The sequence below is a fragment of the Apteryx rowi genome, unplaced genomic scaffold (genome assembly GCF_003343035.1).
Source record: "Apteryx rowi isolate R43461 unplaced genomic scaffold, aptRow1 scaffold_756, whole genome shotgun sequence".
Lineage (NCBI taxonomy): Eukaryota > Metazoa > Chordata > Aves > Apterygiformes > Apterygidae > Apteryx > Apteryx rowi.
The window spans coordinates 364,437-385,061 of NW_020451045.1; the positions used below are offsets into that span (position 1 = coordinate 364,437).

At 39.9% G+C, this 20,625-nt stretch overlaps 1 protein-coding gene across 1 annotated transcript in view; it reads left to right on the forward strand.

Annotated features, from left to right (window-relative positions):
• DSCAM (DS cell adhesion molecule) overlaps nt 1-14,630 on the forward strand; it is a 188,918-nt gene extending 174,288 nt beyond the window's left edge. The window contains exon 31 of the mRNA XM_026088187.1: nt 13,781-14,630. Within this exon, the coding sequence (XP_025943972.1) occupies nt 13,781-14,121 (341 nt within the window). The 3' untranslated portion in view covers nt 14,122-14,630. The remainder of the gene's footprint in view (nt 1-13,780) is intronic.
• The last annotated feature ends 5,995 nt before the right edge of the window (nt 14,631-20,625 follow it).

Sequence of the window (20,625 nt, forward strand, 5' to 3'; positions counted from 1 at the left end):
AGCAGGTCTTGCAGCTGACCCACTGGAGATGGGTGACCCTGCTCAGTAAGCCATTAGAATGGTCACGTGTCCTAGGAGGCATGTTGAAGAGAAAACTGGAGAAGCAGAAATAGTACAGTAGTATTTTGAACAATGGAGATGAATCAGACCCTTTAGAAAAGACAGTCTCCAATTTCTAAAATCTGTGCAATGTTAATATTCACAATGGTATAAAAATCATATCAATGTATTGTTAGCATTGCATCTAATATCTTTCTCAGCATCAAAGCTCCAAAAAGTTTGGGACAATTATATTATTATTATTGTTCCCATCACCACAGTTGTCACTAACTGGGAGTTTGTTTAGCAAGATCAAGTCCTCAAGGGATTGGTGTGCTGGGTAATCATCTCAACAGTATATTAGGTCCTTTCAGATCAAGATTGAGGCACATTGTCATATTAATATTCAGAAGTTTCAAGAATTGTTACCCAAGGTTTACCTGGTAGGATGATAAATGAGTCAGTCCTTTGTCCTCCAAAGCTGTCACTCAAATCTTGCATTCAGAAACTGGGTGGGACAGAAATTAGAAAGAAATATACCCTGTTCCTACCTCCCACTGTGCCATCAAAGAGTTTGTAATATAAGATAACAGTAGGTAATTGTAGAAGTTGAAAAAGTTTTCTAATAAGGTTTCTCTTTTGTTTTAAAAATATTAGCCACAAATTGAATTATCATAACAATTATTCTTAACTGCAATAAACATTATAGTAGCAGACTTTATTAAAAATAGATTTCTGTTATTATAATTTTAAATCTTGGTAATAGCCTCAGCTAAAATGCCTTTTTTTTGCTCCCTTTCCTCCTAAATTACTGGACATGAGAAAAGAATAGTTATTAACTGGGCAATATTTTAATAATTCTGTGCTTCCCAGGTGCTAACTCTGTTTAGCAGACAAACCATTTACCTGCATCCTCTGGCAATGGAATTCATTCTTGGAAGAAATAATATAGCACTGGTGCTTGAATAGGAAATATCTACAAACTTAAATTCTCTTACAATTTGCAGAAACTTACCTCTCACTGGCCTACAGCAAAACCCAGTTCCTCCCAGATTATTTGTTTGTTTTTACTGGTGTACTGTTTTTACTCAGTACTAACTAAACTTTACATTTTTACTGTATTATCCTTAAGGATTAGCTTGATTTGGTGAAACAGACAGAAACACATCTGTTTGATGTTGCAAAATAAGCACACTCATTTTGGCAATTCCTCTTCCCTCCTTCTTTGGGCATCACACTACTTTATAAACCCTGAAGGGCCAACAGAATCTCAAATATACTTTCAGAGAAGTGTTATCTTTCACTAGGTATATCAGACTAGAAGATTTCAAAATCCATATAAAGGACCCCAAGATTTTGTATCTCAAAACCGCCTCTACAAACTGTTAGKTGCGCATGTCCAGGGCATCAGTTTGGAAAGAAACCTGCACATGGGCGGAGGAGAAAAGGCCGCTGCATCCAGGCAAAGTCTTGAAAAAGTATTTTCTTCAGCCTGATCCCACAGCCCTGAAGATGACCAAGAAAACCCACCTATCTTTAGGGAAGTCAAGTGCTTTCCTGGATCTCCCTGGCTGCATAAAGCAGGAGGATTTCACCACCTCTTGTGCTGCCTGAAGGGGAAAGTGTTGAGCAGCGCAGACCAGCTGTTACCCAGAGAGGCCCAAAGACTGTATAAATGCCACTGTATGAGGCACATTTTTGGTTTGGGTTTTTTTCACTTGGGCATCTAAGTCAACAGCCTGAGTCTCTCCCTAAGCCTATTGCACATTCACCAGAAAAGACACAAACCTCTACGGCTTTGCTGATGGAGTGGATATGGTCCCCCCAGCCCCCTGCACATTTACAACAATTAAAATACTAATAATGATACAGTTCGTTCAGTATTAAGGTGTCTTAATTAGCACTGTTGACCCAATTTAAAAATTTGTTGTTGATTTGACTAATCCTGAAGATTTGAGTGACAAAGCCTTAGCCTACAGACAAGCCTTAAGCTACAGAATACAAATACTTTACTAAATAATTGTTTACAAGAGTCTCTTAAAATAGAGGCTGGTCATCACCTGCAGTACATAAATGTTGTGTTAAACACCAAACTGCAAGGTAAAATTTATGATCAAGGCATAAATCTTCTTTTCCAGTATTCAGGCACTACAGCTAAAAATAAGCTGCTTAGCACAATAAGGAAAATATGAAGTACAAAGTAAGCACAGTATATTTCCTACATCAGCTCTGTAACCTGAGAGAAAAAAAATGTCAGCTTTTTTCCACTGATACAAGAGTTCAAGGTGGAGGAGTTGTTTCTCTCTTCTACCTGATGAAGACAAGTGCAACATAGTGATGGAATCTATTTAGAGACTTGTTTTCTACTGAAATGTTGCTGACAGCACTCCATAAGCTGCGGCCGTAACTGAATCCTATATGAATTCAGCCACTGGGGATTCACTAATGGTTGGGACTCTTGGCTTAGGGCCTCCAACGTACCTTCTACCTCCTTTTCCCTGGCCTATTATGTTATTCTGCGTTGACTGAAAATAGAATTGTACAGATCCGCGGTTTCCTGACCCAAACCTTGAAGATACCTGAGACCTACATTTGACATTTTTTGTTCAGGAAGCCAGCAGCAAAGTATGTAAAGGATAACATATGGGTTGTTTTCTTTTTCAAGTCTCCACTTGCACTGTATCCTTTCAAATACAATAGAATATCTATACATGTATGTATATACACATACTGTATTTCGTGTGTATATAGACCATTGAACTCAGCAGCCTGGCTCCACAGCTGGAGACCAAGGTCCAGCACTCAGAAAACAACTTAAGGAACAAATCAAAGCAGGCAGGCAGGCAAACAGAAAAATAGGCAGAACAGTTGTAAATGGGAGAAATAACTTGCCTACTTTTTTAATTTTAGCATATACTCTTAATATATGTGTGATATGATTACATATCACCTGATTCTGAAATTACTCCCCTAGATCGGCATCTCAAATTTTATCTTGATAGATATTCCTGTGCCTAGAACACCCCTTGTTTTAAGTTTGTATTGCACTACTGGAAAACTGGTAATATTTCATGTAGAGGAAGACCGTGCTGTTTGCTTCTTATCACAGAAATAGCACATCAGTGACAGGAATAAATTTTCTTCATCCTCTCTCAGCTTTTCTTTCTGTAGAATACCAGGAGCTTTTTCTTCCTTGAGCTGTGAAAAGCTAAATGTTCTGCAGATATGAAATCATTTAATTCTGCATTTAATTTGACATGACTACATAGTTGAAGTCATTGACTTGCATTATTATTCTGGTGGATTTACAGAGGAAGGTTCATTTTGCAAGTTTTTATAACCTTGCCGTTACAGTAAAATTGAACCTCAGCAGGATCAGATCAGAAGCTAAACTGCTATGAGATCAAAAAGGAAGAATATATTGGTGTGCATCCTCAGTTTAAGTAGGGCAGCTGTTTAGTTACAAATACAAAGTTTCCATGCAATTGTAATGTGAAAATTCCATTTTAAGTGACATATAAGATGTCTGAAAGCTAATCTTAATTCAGTGATGATAAAAATAATTTAAATTTTATTTGCAGCTCTCATGGATGAAGTAGTGATACTGGTGTAAGGAAGTTTTATTTATTTATTAATTTTTTTATTAGAGGAGAGAAACAACTGGTACCTTCTTCAGGGATTCTAGTAGGAGTGTCTAACAGCACAATTATCTTTTCCTGTTTCTCCCTAATTTTTTGGGGTTTTTTGATTAAAAAGTTAATGGTGACTATGGAAAAGTACATTATTTCAAACTGTGCTAGTTCGTAACACTTTTTGCTTTCTTCTAGATTAGAAGTTGCATATTAAGGGAAAACCCTTTCCAAGAATGCCCATTCCCTATCTTTGTATTACCAATAAATTCTGGGTTATTAAAAGTGAGATTTTTTTTAAATTTGAATTTCATTTAGTTTTCTAAAGCTGATTATTTGCTTCTTGGTGTTTGTTCTTTCCTCAGCTGCAACAACCAAATGTTTTCTATAGGTTTGGAGGCATTGGGTTCAACTCTACTTAGTGGAGAGTTTTATGCCTAAAGCAAGGATTCCATTTATGATTAAATTTTCAGTTACTTTCATGTTCTTACAGTCAGAACCGCAATGTTTAGATTTCTAAAACTACCAGGAGATGCTCCAAATCAAACCAAAGATGCTGTGTCCATTTCAATTGAAATAATAGATTTTTAGAGCAGTTCTGTTAAGAGTCCATATTTTAAACCTTACTTTTGCAAAAATTAGATTGGGCCATACCATTTTAATTAAAATGCCTTAAGCATTTCATCCTGATAGTGTTGTGACATAGGGTGTGATTTTTATATGCCCTTTCAAGTCACCAGAAGTAACCAAAACCATTTGTTTCCATAGAAACAATAACTGATCTAGCCACTTTAAGGTCCTTGTGGTCAATTACACGTGTTATTGCTTTAACTGACTTCACACAATAGGTTCTGCTTGTTTGCACTATGCCACGGGACCTTATTATGATTTTAGATCTATAGGAGATCTAAGAAGCAGTGGCATCTGAAAGCACAGAGCAACACTTACCTGCAAGAAAGAATACACGAATTGTATTTTTGAAAGGAATAAGTATTTTTTGAAAGTAATACGCGATAGGTGATATCACTAGAGACACAACTATTTGTTGTAACAATACTCTCTTAAATCTGACTGTAGTAATAGTCTTTGCCATCCATTTAAAAGTTTCTTTGTATGCCGATCTTTAAAGTATAGGCATATGTACATGTAGATGTGTTTCAATTTTGTTCAATTTTTTGTGCCAGCATCCTTAATTTAAATATGAGATCCGGACTTCTGGCCCCAGTAGATTAATTAACAAAAATGCAGTGTTGCACCTTGTCAACATCACTCAGGTGACTCACACTGATGAACATGAGGACACTGAGTAACAGTAATTCATCTATGAGTATCTCTTCAGGAGAGTTGCAGGCCAGCACCGATATTGTTTTCCTCACAATTTGTGGTCTGACCCCCCCCATAATTATCAGGTACTAGAACCTTATCCCCAACTGTTTGTCTAGGCAATGTCAGTTTTAGCTGCAAATTTCATGGGCATGGTGCAAAGCCTGTTGAGGTCAACAGAGTGGCTCTTACCGATTTCAGGGAGCTCTGAGTCAGGTTCCAGCTATTCACCTCTCCAGCTTCTGTACTGAGTCTGGGCTCCAAGGATCCCAGGAATAAACCCGTGAAGGACTCCAGTTTCCATAATGTCACAATTGATTTAAACCTCAGCTGAAGTGATACATAATTAAACACTTTCCATTCACTGCACCCGTGATCAGCAAACTGGTCTTCAAACTCTAGTGTTACTAACTATAGGCACCTGAGTGATGGCACATCTTTTCCAGCTCAGCAAGTGGACAGGAGAGCACTGTCTTAGAGCGTCCTTAAAAATGTATGAAGCAGCTTGCGTGACAAGCTGAAGATGGGAACAGAGAACTCCCATACTTTGCTTTTCTATCACTCTTTCATTATTTATAGATATTTTTTCCAAGTTTCTGTTTTGTAGTGCCTATTGATTTACATGGAGAGGTTCATTTTACAAGTTTTTATAACTTAAATGTTGCATTAAATCGAAACACAAAGGCCTCAAATCTGTAGTTGTACTAGTGTTGTGAAACTCAGCATCCACATGGCACCTCTATAGGGTCTAAATCTATCTGACCCCTGGAGTTAATCAGTTCTTCCTTACTTATACCACCGGTTCAGCAGTGGGGAGGCCTGTAAAAATACGTCAGCTTTGCCTTAAACATTAATTCAAGACTTCTGAAAGGCAAAAAGCATCTAATGCAGCACTGTATGTAAGGCCAAAGTTCTTCTTATAGAAATAAGAAGCAAAAATGTGCTGCCTCATTTCCTGTTTTATTAGAAGTATCAAGACTAGGCAACAATATAATAATCAGGTCTCCTGGCATTCAGTCAGACAGATGCGCCATTTTAAAGTGTGTTACCTTGATGTATTAGAAATATGATCTCAGTTAAATTATAGTAGTCATGCTTTTTGCTTGAAGACACACTCATTAAGAACTTTTTCTTGGAATTAGAAGGCTTAAACCTAAATAACAAAATGAATCATCTATAAAAAAAATGTTCCACATTAGTTGGAATTGTCATTTTCAGTCACTTAAACCTAATCTCTAGTAAGTATAAATCAATTTATAGTCTTTCTGAAATCAATATAGCTACTCTGATTTATGCCAGGAGAAAATCTGGCTCCTGAACTACAGCTTTACTGACACCCTGATGTTTCTTAACAGGTAACTGCAAAGATTGTAGTGAACAACAGATGTTATTTTTATTTTGTTGTGTGAAACTTAACTGGTATTTTTTAATGCTTTTATGAAAATGACAGTTTTAGCAGATTGCCTCATGCAACTAACTATTATAGGTCTTCATATCATCTATGAGGGTGCAATTTTCATATAGAAAGAAAAATGAAACTTTCTAGTTATAAAATAGTCTTGAAGGAATGGTAGGGAATTCTGATTTCTCAGTCTAGAAATGGGAAACTTTGCGTATTTTGTTAAAGGGTTCCGGCTGTTTCCTATCCATGGGGTCATGCACTTGTGCAGCATAATGATGTGATTTTATTCCATCTGCCTAAACACTGTGAGAAGCACAAAATATGTAATGGAGTGAGTCATAAAGCCATGAAGCACAAGGCTGCGGTGATTACCCATATGGAAAAGAGAACCTGACAGGCTGCTAGCCGGCTGCAAGTTAACAACTAGAATGCATCCGGACACCTTGTTGACCTTGTTCAACATTATGCATTTAGTTAGCTTAAAAATATGCCCCAAAAGTTGAGCACTTTGATCATTTTTCTTGGGCAGCTGAGCAAAAGCTGAAGATATTATGAAGAAACAAAGAGCATGTGCCTGCTTTCACCATAGCTTCTTCGCTAACCAGAGAGCTGTGCCCTGCCTCCTCCTCCTTCCTCTTCCCTTCTGTTATTTGGCTGTCCCCTAAGGCTATAATTTAAGGGAATACTTGGACCTTTTGTCTCTTATGGCATCTGTGAGGGCTGCAGAATTTATTAAATCTGGTTTTCCTATTGAAGCTTACCAGTGGGCTCAGAAGTCCGTGATCTCCTGAACTTGCTCATGGTGAGCTCCTGTGGACTGAGAGGGAGCAGAGGGTCCCAGTCAGTTGAGCAATCAGCAATTTGCACGGGGAAATTTCACCTCCATTTCAGCTACTGATCAGTGCTAGCTCCAGAGAGTGGGTCCCTGTTGTTTAAAACATCCTTCAGAACTTTGTTATTATGTGGTTGTTGTATTTTGCCACAACATTTCCGAGAAAGTAATGATTATTAAATAAAGGGCATAGGGAAGGCAGTTCCATGCTGGACAGATCCTGTTTAAAAAAAAAAAAAAAAAAAAAAGCAGGCATCAGTAAAAGTCTGCCTGCTCTTTTGGATCTTTACATTTCATTATCCCTCAAGTTTTGAGCTGAACTTTCACCTCAGTGCTCAGTAAGGGGAGGCACCCTGACCTGCGGTGCCAGCAGCAGCTGGCCCCTGCCCCATGCACCTCGCACACACAGTGTGGGAAGGAGTGTGGCTCCTGGAAGGGAGCAACTTGCTTCCCTCTTGCAGCCGGTCATTTATCCAGGCCAACAAGGCAGCAGGGTAAAGCTCAAGCTGAGCTCTTAGGTCCTCTCTGGGGTAGCACCAGGCTGAGACCTGTGTCGGCCAAGCAAGGAGGTGCTGGGCTGACCCTTTTTACTCTCTGGCTTGGCTGAGCAGGGCCCAGGAACAAGCTAGCCAAACAATTGGTGTATTAATAAAGGCTTTATCGCTCTTTTAGAGCGCTTATATCTGATTCGGCAGTGTGCTCCAAGACTCTTAGCCTGTTGCTATGGAAATGCTTGCAATGCGCTGCAGTCAGTTTTGTGGGTTCAGCGCGGGATACGGCAACAGAAGATGGACAGGGAGGGAGCAAGAGCTGGTTTCAAGCACTGACAGCAGCAATTGTAAGCATGTTATTGCTGCTATCAGACCAGCTTCAGCTCAAGCTGCGGTTGGCTTAGAAAGTCTCGCCTGCTGCCTTTCAGTGGGGCGTTAGTTTGTGAAGCGACAAAGATCTCCAGACGTCGCTGGTGCTGTTTGTTCCATCAAACCTCTCACCCTGGCCTTGCAAACCGTCTGCCCTCTCCTGGTTTCTAAAATTAGCTTCTCTTATCAGCAGTCTTTTCGTGAGAAAACAGCCTACACGTATCGGCAGCTACTACACTGATTTATTTACTATGCTGGTGAGTTGGAAAGCCCCACTAAACTTTCCTTTCAATTAGCATAAACCTGAACTTAAAGCTAGCTATCAACAACTCTCTTGCCTTCTTTCCTTACTTTCAGATGAAAACACAATGTCCTGTGAGGTAGAGAGTGCTTCCACTTCCCAACACAGAACATGGCAAGAGGTGCCGAGCCCCGTGCTTGTACATGTACACAACACTGCACAGTGTTGTGAAGAGTTATGCATTCAGATCCCAAATCAAGATGTCTGCATTGGCATGGCACTTTGCCTGTGCTACCACAGACACAGGGATTCAGCTGTGGCATGATTGCAGGTGTTGCAGCACGGATGTTTCTGTGTGCTCCACATTACTCATAGCCATCAATAGATGCTTTAAGATCTTTTTTTGCCCACTGCCCTTTTCAAGTTAGTACTGTAAATGCCCTCTTTGCCCCATCTTCTTACCTTTGGTAAAATATTCTGCCATATTTGCAAGTGCTACCTTATAAACTTTCCTAAAATAATCTTTCAAATTAACATGGAATTTTCTTCACATGACAATCAAAACTTCAAAATCATCAGACAATCATCATCGCTGAGGGTATCTGTGTTGGAGCATAGCGGAGAAAATTTGCTTTTGTTTTGGTAGAAGTTATGAGTCAGGAGAAAATGCATATAGCTATCACATGACGACTTGGTAAGAGTATCTTTTTTTGCAGTCTGTGATGATCCCTGTATTGAATATAGCACAAATCCTTAGCTTTTCTAGAGTAGATGAAAACAGAAATCCATGCAAAGTTTCTGGCATTTGAAAGAGATATGAGGAAAATCTTCAATGAAAATGGAGTGCATCTCAGTTTGGTTTAGTTCTGCAAACAAGATAGCTGTCTTGAATAAAATCCTAGTAAAGATGAGCACTGGTATTTTTTTCCTCAGTGTAGCCTGCCAGACTTATCCCAAATCTTCCCACACCTGGAGCTGTCCTCCAGAAGAGAGATAAAAATATACATTGTTTCTGCAAAGCTTTTTTACATCAATTTAGCTGTACAGAAATAAAGGCACAACATTTTTGCCCAGTGCTGCATAAACTTAGAAAATGCACTCTTTCTGGTAGATTGTATTGTTTATGGCAAATGTAGTAGTAAGTGACTTTTAGCATTTCTTTACAAATATTTATTGAAGATAACACTTTTTTAAATGTACTTTTTAAATGTTAAATATTTAATTAGAGGGTTGGCCAGTCAGAAAAAAAAAAGAATGAGGTAGCTCTGGCTTAAATTGCTGCATTCGGATTTGACTGGATGATTATTATTTGTGTACAAACTCAGTGTTTCTAAATGCAGCAAATTTCTCCTTTTGAAAAAATGCATAAGAAAATTTTAGTTTTGGAATGGCTTTTGTATTAGTTAAACCTAAGTGCATGAATTATTAAACATGCTCATTTGCAGTGCTCATGCACTTGAAAGGTTTGCTTTCATTACTAACAAGACACACACACTGCTGAAAAGAGGTGATTAGAACATCAAAGGCAATGAACCATCCTGAAACTTCATAATGCTTTGCCTGAAAAATTTATCGTTCAGCTGAATTATCCTTTGGCAGAATAGTAAGAAACTGAAAAATGTCTATACTGCTGTGTCCAGAAGGATGTGACCTGAAATCTTTCCATGTAACTCCATAGCTATGGTGAGAGCCTTTTAAACTACTTTAAATACCTTCAGAATAGGTGTAGGAATGCCAAAAGTGAACCCCTCTGGTCATATTTCAAAGACTATATTTTTTTAGTCAGAAACACATTAGTTCTTATAAATCAAATAGTTTTCTAATCCTGTGATACCGTTTCAATCCTAGCAAAGAAGAAGTTGTTACATTCTCAAAATTTTTCTTTTCCAGTGATTTTAATCATCCAGTTATTTTATAAACAGTTGCAGGAAAAGATGCTTCTTGGAGATAAGAAACAGTACTGGCACTTTTTATGGTATGAAAATGTGTACGTCATACCAAATAATTAGTGCTCTGTGTAAAGCAATGTCAGAGATTTCTGCGCTGTGTATCTAGCTTTGAAGAACAAGTTACACTCTCTAGTTTCTCATTAGTACAATCCTGTTAAAACTATGCCCCCCAGTCATTTAGACAATTGCAGTAAAATGTTTGCCTATTGTTTACACAGATTATTGACTATGCCTGCTTAGGTGGATTTAGGGAGTAAAAAAAGGTCTTTTTTTCCCATGGCCTGAAGCTCTAAAATACATGTGAGAAATGTCTAGGCAGTAGCTTGTAAACGAACCTTCATCTCTTTAAGGTTCAACACTTATCTTTTTTATAGTCTGTGCATACCCATTGCTCTCAAGACATAGCGATGCATCAAGATACTGAAATGGCTATCCAGCATGACAGTTGGAGACTGCCAATGAGCCATGCTCTGGAGTCTGCTCTGCATCGGTTGCTCTGCTGAAAGTAGACTGTAAAACATGAAACAAAGTAGTAAGAGGGAATGTGTATGACCTGGCTAATCTTAATAAAGCAATGCACGTTATGCCATCCGGCATTGGGTGGCAGAAGCACAGCCTCTCACAACCGGGGTTAGGATGACAGAGACCTTGAGGAAAATGCCTGTTGGTGCAGGAGATAGGGATGGAGACTCAGTGCAGAAAAGTGGTATTCTTCTGCCAGGGCTGAGGGACCCCTGTGCTGCCAAGTGGGCAACTATCAGAGCACAAGAGAACCCCCCCCTCTCTGACCCCTGGCAGCCCCAAAATATCCCTTGGCTCCTCGGACAAGAGGAAAAATACTACTTTGACATATAGCTAGTCATAAAAGTTTTCTACCTACTAAAACCATTTCAGAAGTGTTCTTTGCTGTTTGCCTTCGCTGAGGCTCACATGGCTATAGACACCTGCTAGAGGTGCCAAGCAAAGGCCCTAATCACCTTCATTAGCAGACCAAAAGGGCTACACAGGAGATCTGGTTCACCCCTCCTGTGCTTGTCCTTCTCCACTAACTCTGGGGGCATGGGTATCAATAACGTTCCTAATTTAGGATATGTCTGTGCTGCCAAAGACTTATGCCACGGGGAACGCCACGAAACAATGCAAAATGCTTCCCACCCTCGCTGCTGAGGGCTGCTCCCTCCTTTTACTGTCTCCTCCGTGCAGCCTATAGGGAACAGTCTTTGGAGCAAACTATCCCCACAGCTGCATTTTGGAAGGACTCATTCCAAAAGGAAACCCAGAAGCAAAATAACTTTCATGCAGCAGGGGCTGTCAGGGGATCAGGATGCAGGTGCACACTGCGCAGCTGAGCTTTTGGACAGCATAGACATACCCATGGGCAGCTCAGTTAGATGCCCATAGTTAAGTGGAATGAATCTGTGCCTACCTGTGCCTGCCAGTTTGTGTGCCCATGTTGCTATGTACTTTATGCAAGTGGTAGGTACATTGCTGTCTCAGCTGAAGAAGGTCCCATATGCGTAATGTTTTTGGCATGAAAGGTACCATAGGAAAATGGGGTAAATGAGTAAGACCAAGTGATGTCATCCTAGTTCATTTTTTAAGTGGTAATCAGCAGGATTATAAGCACAAACCTCCCCCTCTCTCTCCAACCTTACATAAATGTTGCTGTGGTACATATGTCGGCCTAATCTTGAGATAGGCACATGTTACTGTGTGGGGGTTAAATAGAGTGTACCATGTGTCTGTGTTGGAGATGGAACTAGAATAAAACATATGGTGTCAGACAGGTCCTGGCGGAGTTCTGCAGCAATAAACAGTGATTCTGCCCAAATGTAACTGCTCGGCAATTCTCTGTCTGCAACCTGAAATCATGAATAGAGCACAAGCTGTTAGTCTTTTAGGTAAGAATTGCAGTGCCTTGACTTACATGAGAGAGCAAAGGACCTGTTTTATTTTAACGTACTGGGCAGCTTTGAGCTTGGTTAGGAAAAATGAAATCTTTGTAGTACATTGTTTTAGCGTGACCTTGTATCCAGAAGTGCTTTCTTGGTCTACTGTTTATACTACTGGCACAGATCAGCCTTAATTTCTACTGCTGCAAATAGCTCATGTAGACACCAGAGGAGTAGTACCAGAAGTTTCCTATTTTAAACACTTGGGATGCATCCCATCTGCATGGTTTTGATATCAGCCATAAGAAAGAAGCTATACATTTGCAGAGTTCAGTAAAGAAATGAAAATTATTCTTGAATGCACCTGTAGCAGTACATTTTTACATACATGTGAGGATACACCATCAAATATTTTTGGAAGGGAATACCATTATGTTCCTGATTGCCCCTAATTTTCCTGAAGCATCTTTATGAATACCTAACAGACAAGACTAGAATAAGGAAGTTAATCTGACTTCTGTAGCAGGTCTAATATATGCAGAGATACATGGAAGGTAACGCTCACCCCTAACTAATTCCAGACAGCAGGTCCAAGGCACCAGTTTGAACTCAGTAGCTAGGAGGGGTTATGTGGTGCTGGGAAAAGGCCTGTAAGAGCTTTGCAATGATAAATCCTCTGGACTGAGTAGACTGCTATCAGAAATGCCCAGGAATTGGGGGAAATAACAAATTAGGGGTCCTATAAGGCTAACTGACTATTTCTTGCATGCATGGTCTGTTTTTCATTTGCACACCACTATATGCCTGTTGTCAAGGGCTTCTCAGCAGAAAGGAGGAAGGTTGGTACAAGAGTTAGGGTGCCAACCCCAGTGCATTTTGTTGCTACAAAATGTTCCTTGTCTCTCTTTGCCTCAATTTCCTGCTTACAAATGGAAACAGCAGCACATTGCTAACCATAGACTGATAGTGATAGAAAATCATTAGGTGGTTTAAATACAACTTTGATGGATGGCAGGTAAATGTTGTTACATTAGGACAAGAATGCTTTTCYGTTTTATTTAGAAATATCTCTAAATCTGTAGCCTTAACACCCATCCATCCATTTTTTATTAATTCAGTTCTACTCTAGGTTGGGGGTCATTAATGGTAATTATGGAGGTTTTTGTTCAAAATGGAAAATAAGAAGTGTACCAAGCCTCCACATTTTCCAGGTTTTGCCAAATGAAAATCAAGACCTTTTGTTTTAAGCTTTTGAGAAAAACTTCCTAGACTTTTCAGTCTATCTTCTTCATGCTGTGAACGCATGTAAATAAATTGCACTTGTTATTGTTATTCTCTTATGATAAGTAATATTAATCCTAATACAGTTCTTAGGAATGTGCCTGAAAGAAGCTCCTTGACCCATTACCCTTGATTCTGTAAGATCACAGTGTAGTAAACAGCCAGCAAGCAATATATCTGTGATAAATGTTGCACTTGTATTACAGATATTCTGCTTTGGAACCGTATTTGGTGGCTGCATCCGTCTGCTTGAATCTCCCAGCCAGTAGGCAAGTTTAACACAGAGTGCACGATTTTAAGTAAGGACTTGTTTTCTGCTTTTGCCTCCCCAGGTGATCTCATGCATTTGCCACCGTATCTTAGAATGGACTTTTTACTAAACCGTGGTGTGCAGGGTGCAAGCAGAGACCTGGGTTTGGGGCAAGCCTGCCTGGAGCCGCAGAAAAGCCGAACCTTGAAGCGCCCCACGGTCCTGGAACCAATACCGATGGAGACGTCCTCCACGAGGGAAGTACAGTCGTGGCAACCTGGTGCTGTGGCAACGTTACCTCAGCGAGAAGGAGCTGAGCTAGGACAGGCAGCAAAAATGAGCAGCTCCCAAGAATCCCTGCTGGACTCCCGGGGCCACTTGAAAGGCAACAATCCCTACGCAAAATCTTACACCCTGGTATAACAAAAAGAGCATGGCTGGACAGTGGCTGTAAATACTTACAATGAAAAAATCCAATGAAAGCTACCTTTTTTTTTATTGAATTCCAATATTTATAATTAAAGAAGAAGATTGCCAAAATATTTGACAAAAAAAAAAAAAAGAACGACAGACAGTGCAAAGACTCTCTTGCTTTTTTTCTGTCTGTGTGTGAGCTTCATCTGACTGGACATCTGAATTTTTGGGTAAGAGAGTCCAGTTTTCTGATCTTCACAAGCATTTGTGTTTTTACTGATTTTCTACGAAGTGCATGGAGACTTAACTAATATTTTAACTGGAAGTTCCATCAGACACGATTAAAAAGGGGGAAAAAAATCACAAAAAAAATCACCTATTTGTGAATTCAACAGGAACATTGATTTGGGAAAACAAAAAGTCTTTTGTCATGTTTGCACTTTTTTTTTTTTTAATTAGAAAATGAGTCCTTGATTGTTCTTTTTTTGTTGTTAATTAGGATGAGTGCTGTCAGTGGAGAGAGGGGATCAGTTTGTTTTTTTTTTAAATATTAATTTAATGAGACACTCTTTGCATTTTGTCTATGCGAAATAAAAGGGTCTTCTGCCTTTATTTGTGATGTCTGCTTCCATTGCCTTCTGCTGTGCTTGATTTTCTCAAAGTATAATAGCTATGTTAGTACCTTACTTTGAATAATGTATTCCTGCATCTTAGTCAGAGAAGAAGAGCGAGCTCATGCCTTTGAAAATAATTGGGGTTCACCTACTCACAGCATCTCTTGCTGCTGCAGGGCAGAGAGTCAGAATGACGCAAAGACAAATGTGTTTAGAATTGAGCATTTGAGACTGCATTCGCTTCATCTGAAAGCAGGGGGCTTTCATTCGACTTCAGTATTTTTTGGATCAGAGTCTTTATACAGCAAAAGATGTGCTGATGTTACCTTACTTCTTAGAAATGGATCGTTAGTCCATTTGGGAGCAGCACTCACAGAAATTAGTTGCTTACATACAGACTGAAAAAAATCCAGCTTCTCCTGTAATAGGAAAAAGGGAAGAAAAAGTTATCCCAGTTCTAAGGTCAACATGGCTTTCTTTAGATGAAGAAAATCTTTTGGGGGGAGCTGTCAGCTCATACTACTTTCTTGCATCTTTTGTTTACATGAGAGAATATTGTTTTATACAAAATATAAGTGATTGGATACTCCAGTTCGTGGGTTTAACACAACAACATTTGCACTGTCTTGCTAAGTGCCGCCTCATGCTTTTATTCTGGCCACCGCTTTCTGGATGGTGCATGGCATCCCAAATTAGTGCTAATATGAGCACACTGTTCGGCACTGGCTGGAAATATTAGCTGGGGTGTGAGAGCAATGAAACAGTATGAGCCTGGGCACACTGTGAGACTCATGCAGTTTCCCTAGCTGGTGACAGTGTGGGCACTGCTAATGCAAATATTTCTGCACCGTGCTCAATTCAAGTCCTTTTAAAATAGAGAAATGCAGTTATGTGTAATTGTTTCATTACTATTATTAATGCAATTAAGTAGTTATAAGGGCACTAACTTAGCAAAGTACTTAAGTGTCTTGAAATGTGTGATGTTGCACTTGAATCCTTAGCTCTGTCATGCCCAAATGCTAAAATTCTGGAAGAAGAAGTCAAACAAAGACATGCTTGAGGTATGTACTTATTATAGACCTAGAGTGAAATGCTGAGATCTCAGTCATATAAGGAACCATTTCCCCATGTCAATTCCTTATTTGACCGATCCATATTGGTAATTGCTAAAGCAAATTTAAAAAAAAACACCTTTTGCCTCCTTAAAAAAATTTTTAAAACCTATTTATATTTAAGAATAATCCATGAAGCTTTTCTAAACAAAATGAAAATATCCATATGTTGAAGAAAGATGAAATTATTTATTTGCTTTGGATTTTTTTCCATAGAGAAACATTTTGTTAATAAGAAACCAATTTAAACATATGAGAAAAATCTTCCTTTTACTATTTCTCATTGAAAAACTCCGTGGAAACTTCTGTTAGAGATTTCATTTCTGGTCAGTCCAACTCTTTTTGACTCCCACAAGAATCTTTCCAATGTGTTCAGCTTGAGCATTTGCATATCAAATTTGATATTTTTTTTGGTAGTATTCAGGACCTTGAGTCTCCAGCCACTTTCATCTTCCATTCCAACTTCCTTCTCATCATCTGAAAAAAAGGTGAAAAGCTTTTGGGCAAAATTGAGACTTTTCATCCATTTGTTCCAGTGGCTCTTTGCTACCCTCATGCACGGGGATCCCAGGTCCCACAGCTTGGTAGCATGGGGCAAGGTCAGAGCTCCCCATCTGAACCTGTGTTCGGTGACAGATGAGAACAAGCGTGGAGAGTAAGGGGAAATATTTACATTTTAAATTCCTGGTGACTGCTGATAGTGGAAATATTCCATATATCTCCCTAAATTTACATTTGGCTGATGAGCCGGAAAGTGCCAACTTCACTTGACTTAATGAGACTTTCTCCTCATTTGTATACAATATGCCTGGTAATATTCATCCTCCTTATAAAGTGAGGATGCCTTTGGGGGCCCCACATTCAAAGAAATTCATGGCAAGTGCTGTGCTGGTTGAAATCAGAGTGGATCAGGCTATTGCTTAGCAGAGCAGAGGCTCAGCCTGCGGTGTGCTGGCTCCCTGCCCTGGACTCAGCAAGCTCTTCAGCGTGTTTAACTGTAAACATGCACGCAGTCCCCTTGGCCTCAGGGCTTTATTGCCTTTTAATTTTCAAAACAGAAATGGAGCTGTAGTTAAACACATAGCAGAGTTAAAGAAATGCCTCTCCTCCCCTCACCTAGGCAAGCTTTGGAGGGGGAAGTAATCTCTCTTATCAGACTAATACAGCTGGAAGCAGCCCAGTCCTTCCAGTCTGGGTTGGCTCATGGGGCCAAGACAACAGTAGAAAACTTGTTGCTGCATCCCTACCAACACCATGGCAAACACTTCCCTCTAACAGAGCCATCAAAATCCAGGGATCTTGTATGTCTGCACCCAGCAGGTGGTATGCTGCCCCCATTGCACCACACGCCCTCTTGGAAACCAGTCATGTAAATGAAACAACCAGGAGGCACCAGCATGAGATGTCAAAAGACAGGCCCTAAAGCACAGGAGCATCTAGTTACCAATGCAAGCACATCATTCACAACACAGGGACTCCATCTTAGTCCTGAGGGTGATAGGTAGGAGCCTTGCAAAACAGGAATTTGGGAGCTAAAATTCTTCCCTCTCTCCTGTCTACTAAAAAACATATCTCCTCAGAGAGACTAATTCTTTTGCACAAAATACTTTTCCCCCACACCCCAGGCTCAGCTAACCCTTTAAAGATTCACAGATAATAATTAATGCTGCCTTTTTGTCTCAAATGAATGAGCAACTCCCTCACCCCTGCCTTTACTAAGAACCCTTTTATCCCTTCTTATTCCACTAATATTTCTCTTAAATTGTCTGATTAACACAATTACATTAAACTTGGTACATTTTTACCCCTCTACTTGTCTTTAGGTTGAAGGTTGCTTTTCCTATTCAGAACCAAAGAAAGTCTTGAACATTTGAAAGTCTGTCTTTTGGTTGGTTATTTTTTTAACCATGTGAGATCCATAGTGATGTTGTTATAGCTGTGAGGAGTTAGGAATTATAAGCAAGGTGAGACATTATTAGACCAAATAATATAGTTGGAAAGCAAATAGAAAAACAGACAAAATGCCCTGGACTGCTACTTGGGACAATGAGAGTCCAGAGGAGCTTTGTATAAAGAGGTTTCTCACTTTCCCAGGCAATGGGGGGATTTTAGCCATCTCAGGTGGGTGGATGGAATTTTAATTGCTTTTTGGATAAATGTCTTCAGATTTGGACTCCCAACACCCTTTGCCTGGACAGCCCTGTGTTTTTGTAGGTTTTTTTTTAATGCTGAAGGCATGAACAGCAAACAGGTGGGATAAGGGGGCAGCTGGAAAAGCAAACTTCTCCAGCACCTCATTTCCCCCAGGAGCACCTGGGGGACCTTAGGCTGACCACTCTGAAAAGCCACGGTGCATGTCTTCCTTCAAACTAGAGCCACCACGCCTGCGCAGATATTGGCATTTTTTTCCCTGAGAGTGGCAGAGGGCTGAAGGGAGACAGAGCCTGAGCACTGGATGCAGCTTCCTTGGAGGCACAAACAGAGCAGCTTCTTCCCGGTGTAAATCAGAGTTGCTCAATTGACTGGAAAAAAACTGTGGCAGCTCATACTGCTAAAAATGCTAACCTGGATACTTAGGCTTAAAAAAATAGAGCCAAGGGATATTTGTGAGGGAAGCAATGGAAAGGAGCTCTCTTTTAAAAGAAGGAAAAAAGAAGAAAGAAAAATAATCGAACATACAGTTTGGACAGCCCATTCATAGTTTCAGTGTTTGCTGAGTTACTTCAGGTCACAGCAGTGGCTTAATGGACTATTGTGGCTGGCTGTGAGGCATTCCAGCACGGAAAAGAAAATGCTTTTCACCATTAATTTTCTCTGGGTTTTCCTGAGCCTTCCAAGGGATATCTCGCCACCTTCCCAGAAAGAAAATGCCTCTGTAGGAAGCGTGCAGGCCCAGTGCACACAGCTAACACTGCCAGAGGGTCATACAGCACACTTCTGTGATTTTTTTTTTTTTTAATATACTTTCTAAACTATTCCTCCTTTTTTTAAAATGAATGTTGTACTCCTTCATATCAGATTTTCTGGGCACGAAGGAGCTAAAAGTGAAACAAAAAGGGATCTGTAAATATTCTCATGGTGTACAAAGGCCTGTAAATTTTCCAGCAAGACTTCATAACTGGAGTATTTGTATGCTGGCTTCTGATGCTGCACTAACCTAGTCCTGTCTATATTTTAATTACTTAGTCATCCAAAATGTATGATTTTTTCCCCTTCCAGGCAACCACTGAAGGTGCTTGGCACTATATAGGCCTGAAGGTAGGCAAGGGGACAAGCATCAGGAATGACTCTGAGCGCAGAGCTGACCAGATACAGCTGCGGCAAGAGGGGCAGGTCCACAGACAGGACCACCAGCTTCCTGGCCTTTAAGAGTAACTGTTTGAACTTAAAATTAACATCTTTCCTTCTGGGATGTGCTTTTCATACTTCTCAGGAGGAAAGCTGCTTCCAGTATTTGTTCTGACACTGGTAGTTTAAAAACAAACAAAATTTCTAGCCAATTATTTTTTAATGGGAAAATTACATATATAATTACAATTAGAATATAGTTTTATATATATCTAAGATTTTGAAATCTCTGGGACTGAATTTGAAAGAAAACAATCATTTCACTTGCCCATGGAAGAGTAATGCCAAACCAATTTATCAGAGTACCTAAAAAGACAACGTTCTTTGAGATAAATTGTGGAAGCCACAGGTTATACACTGAAATTGCCAACTTTTCATTATTTGAGTCTCAAACAGAAAATACAAAATGAAACAGTTCAAACTTCTGGATTCTTATTACCTAATTTAAAGCAGAGAAATGTGTCTCATAAAAGGATGTCACACAATGGTGTGATAGTAGAGAAACCCACAATGCATTGGGAAAACAAGGTGAAAAATCCAGAGAAATTCAGTCGTTAAGGACATTTGCCATTAAAATTGTAACATACAGCAATATGATTTTGAAATATTGTCCAAGTTTTATTAAGCTATATCTTTGCACATACCAGTATGTTTTTTAACAGCTCCAGTCCTGGTGAGATAACAAATTATCCTGATTCAAAAGCTGAAAGTAGTGGTTTCTGTGCTATTTTTAGTGAGCTGGAGGTCTTGGGGAGAGCAGGGAGGGAAAGAAGCATTGCAGCCTGTAGCTTGGAAATAAAAAGCATGCATTGAAACATGGATTGTGATAGGATCTTAAATCAGCTGGAGCCTTGCTGCAGATGTGTCTGCTGCTTTTCCCCCAAGAAAGCATGCCAGGTATGCCAGGTGCTTGAACATCCCAAAGGGGCTCCTCTTATACTAAGGAGGTTAAATACACAGGTAGTGTTAAGGAGCTCACTTCTGTTCCCAGGTGGTGGCAGATCTGCTGGAGCCTTTGCACACACATATGTTGGTAATTATGTCTGACCATCACCTCCTGTCCGTTTGGGCAACCAGAGGCACACGGGAAACTGAGTGCTTGTGGAGACTGTGCTGGAGGTAAGCAAAGTTATCCCAAAAGCACAAGCCAGTGATACTTTTGTTCCTGAACTGCTGAAGAAAAGCATTATAGAGGCTCTAAGGCTCTGCTCTGTACTCGTTTCACAGAATCACAGAATCACTGAGGTTGGAAGGGACCTCTGGAGATCATCTAGTCCAACCCCCCTGCTCAAGCAGGGTCACCTAGAGCACATTGCACAGGATTGCATCCAGGCGGCTTTTGAATATCTCCAGAGAAGGAGACTCCACAACCTCTCTGGGCAACCTGTTCCAGTGCTCTGTCACCCTCACAGTGAAAAAGTTTTTCCTCATGTTAAGAT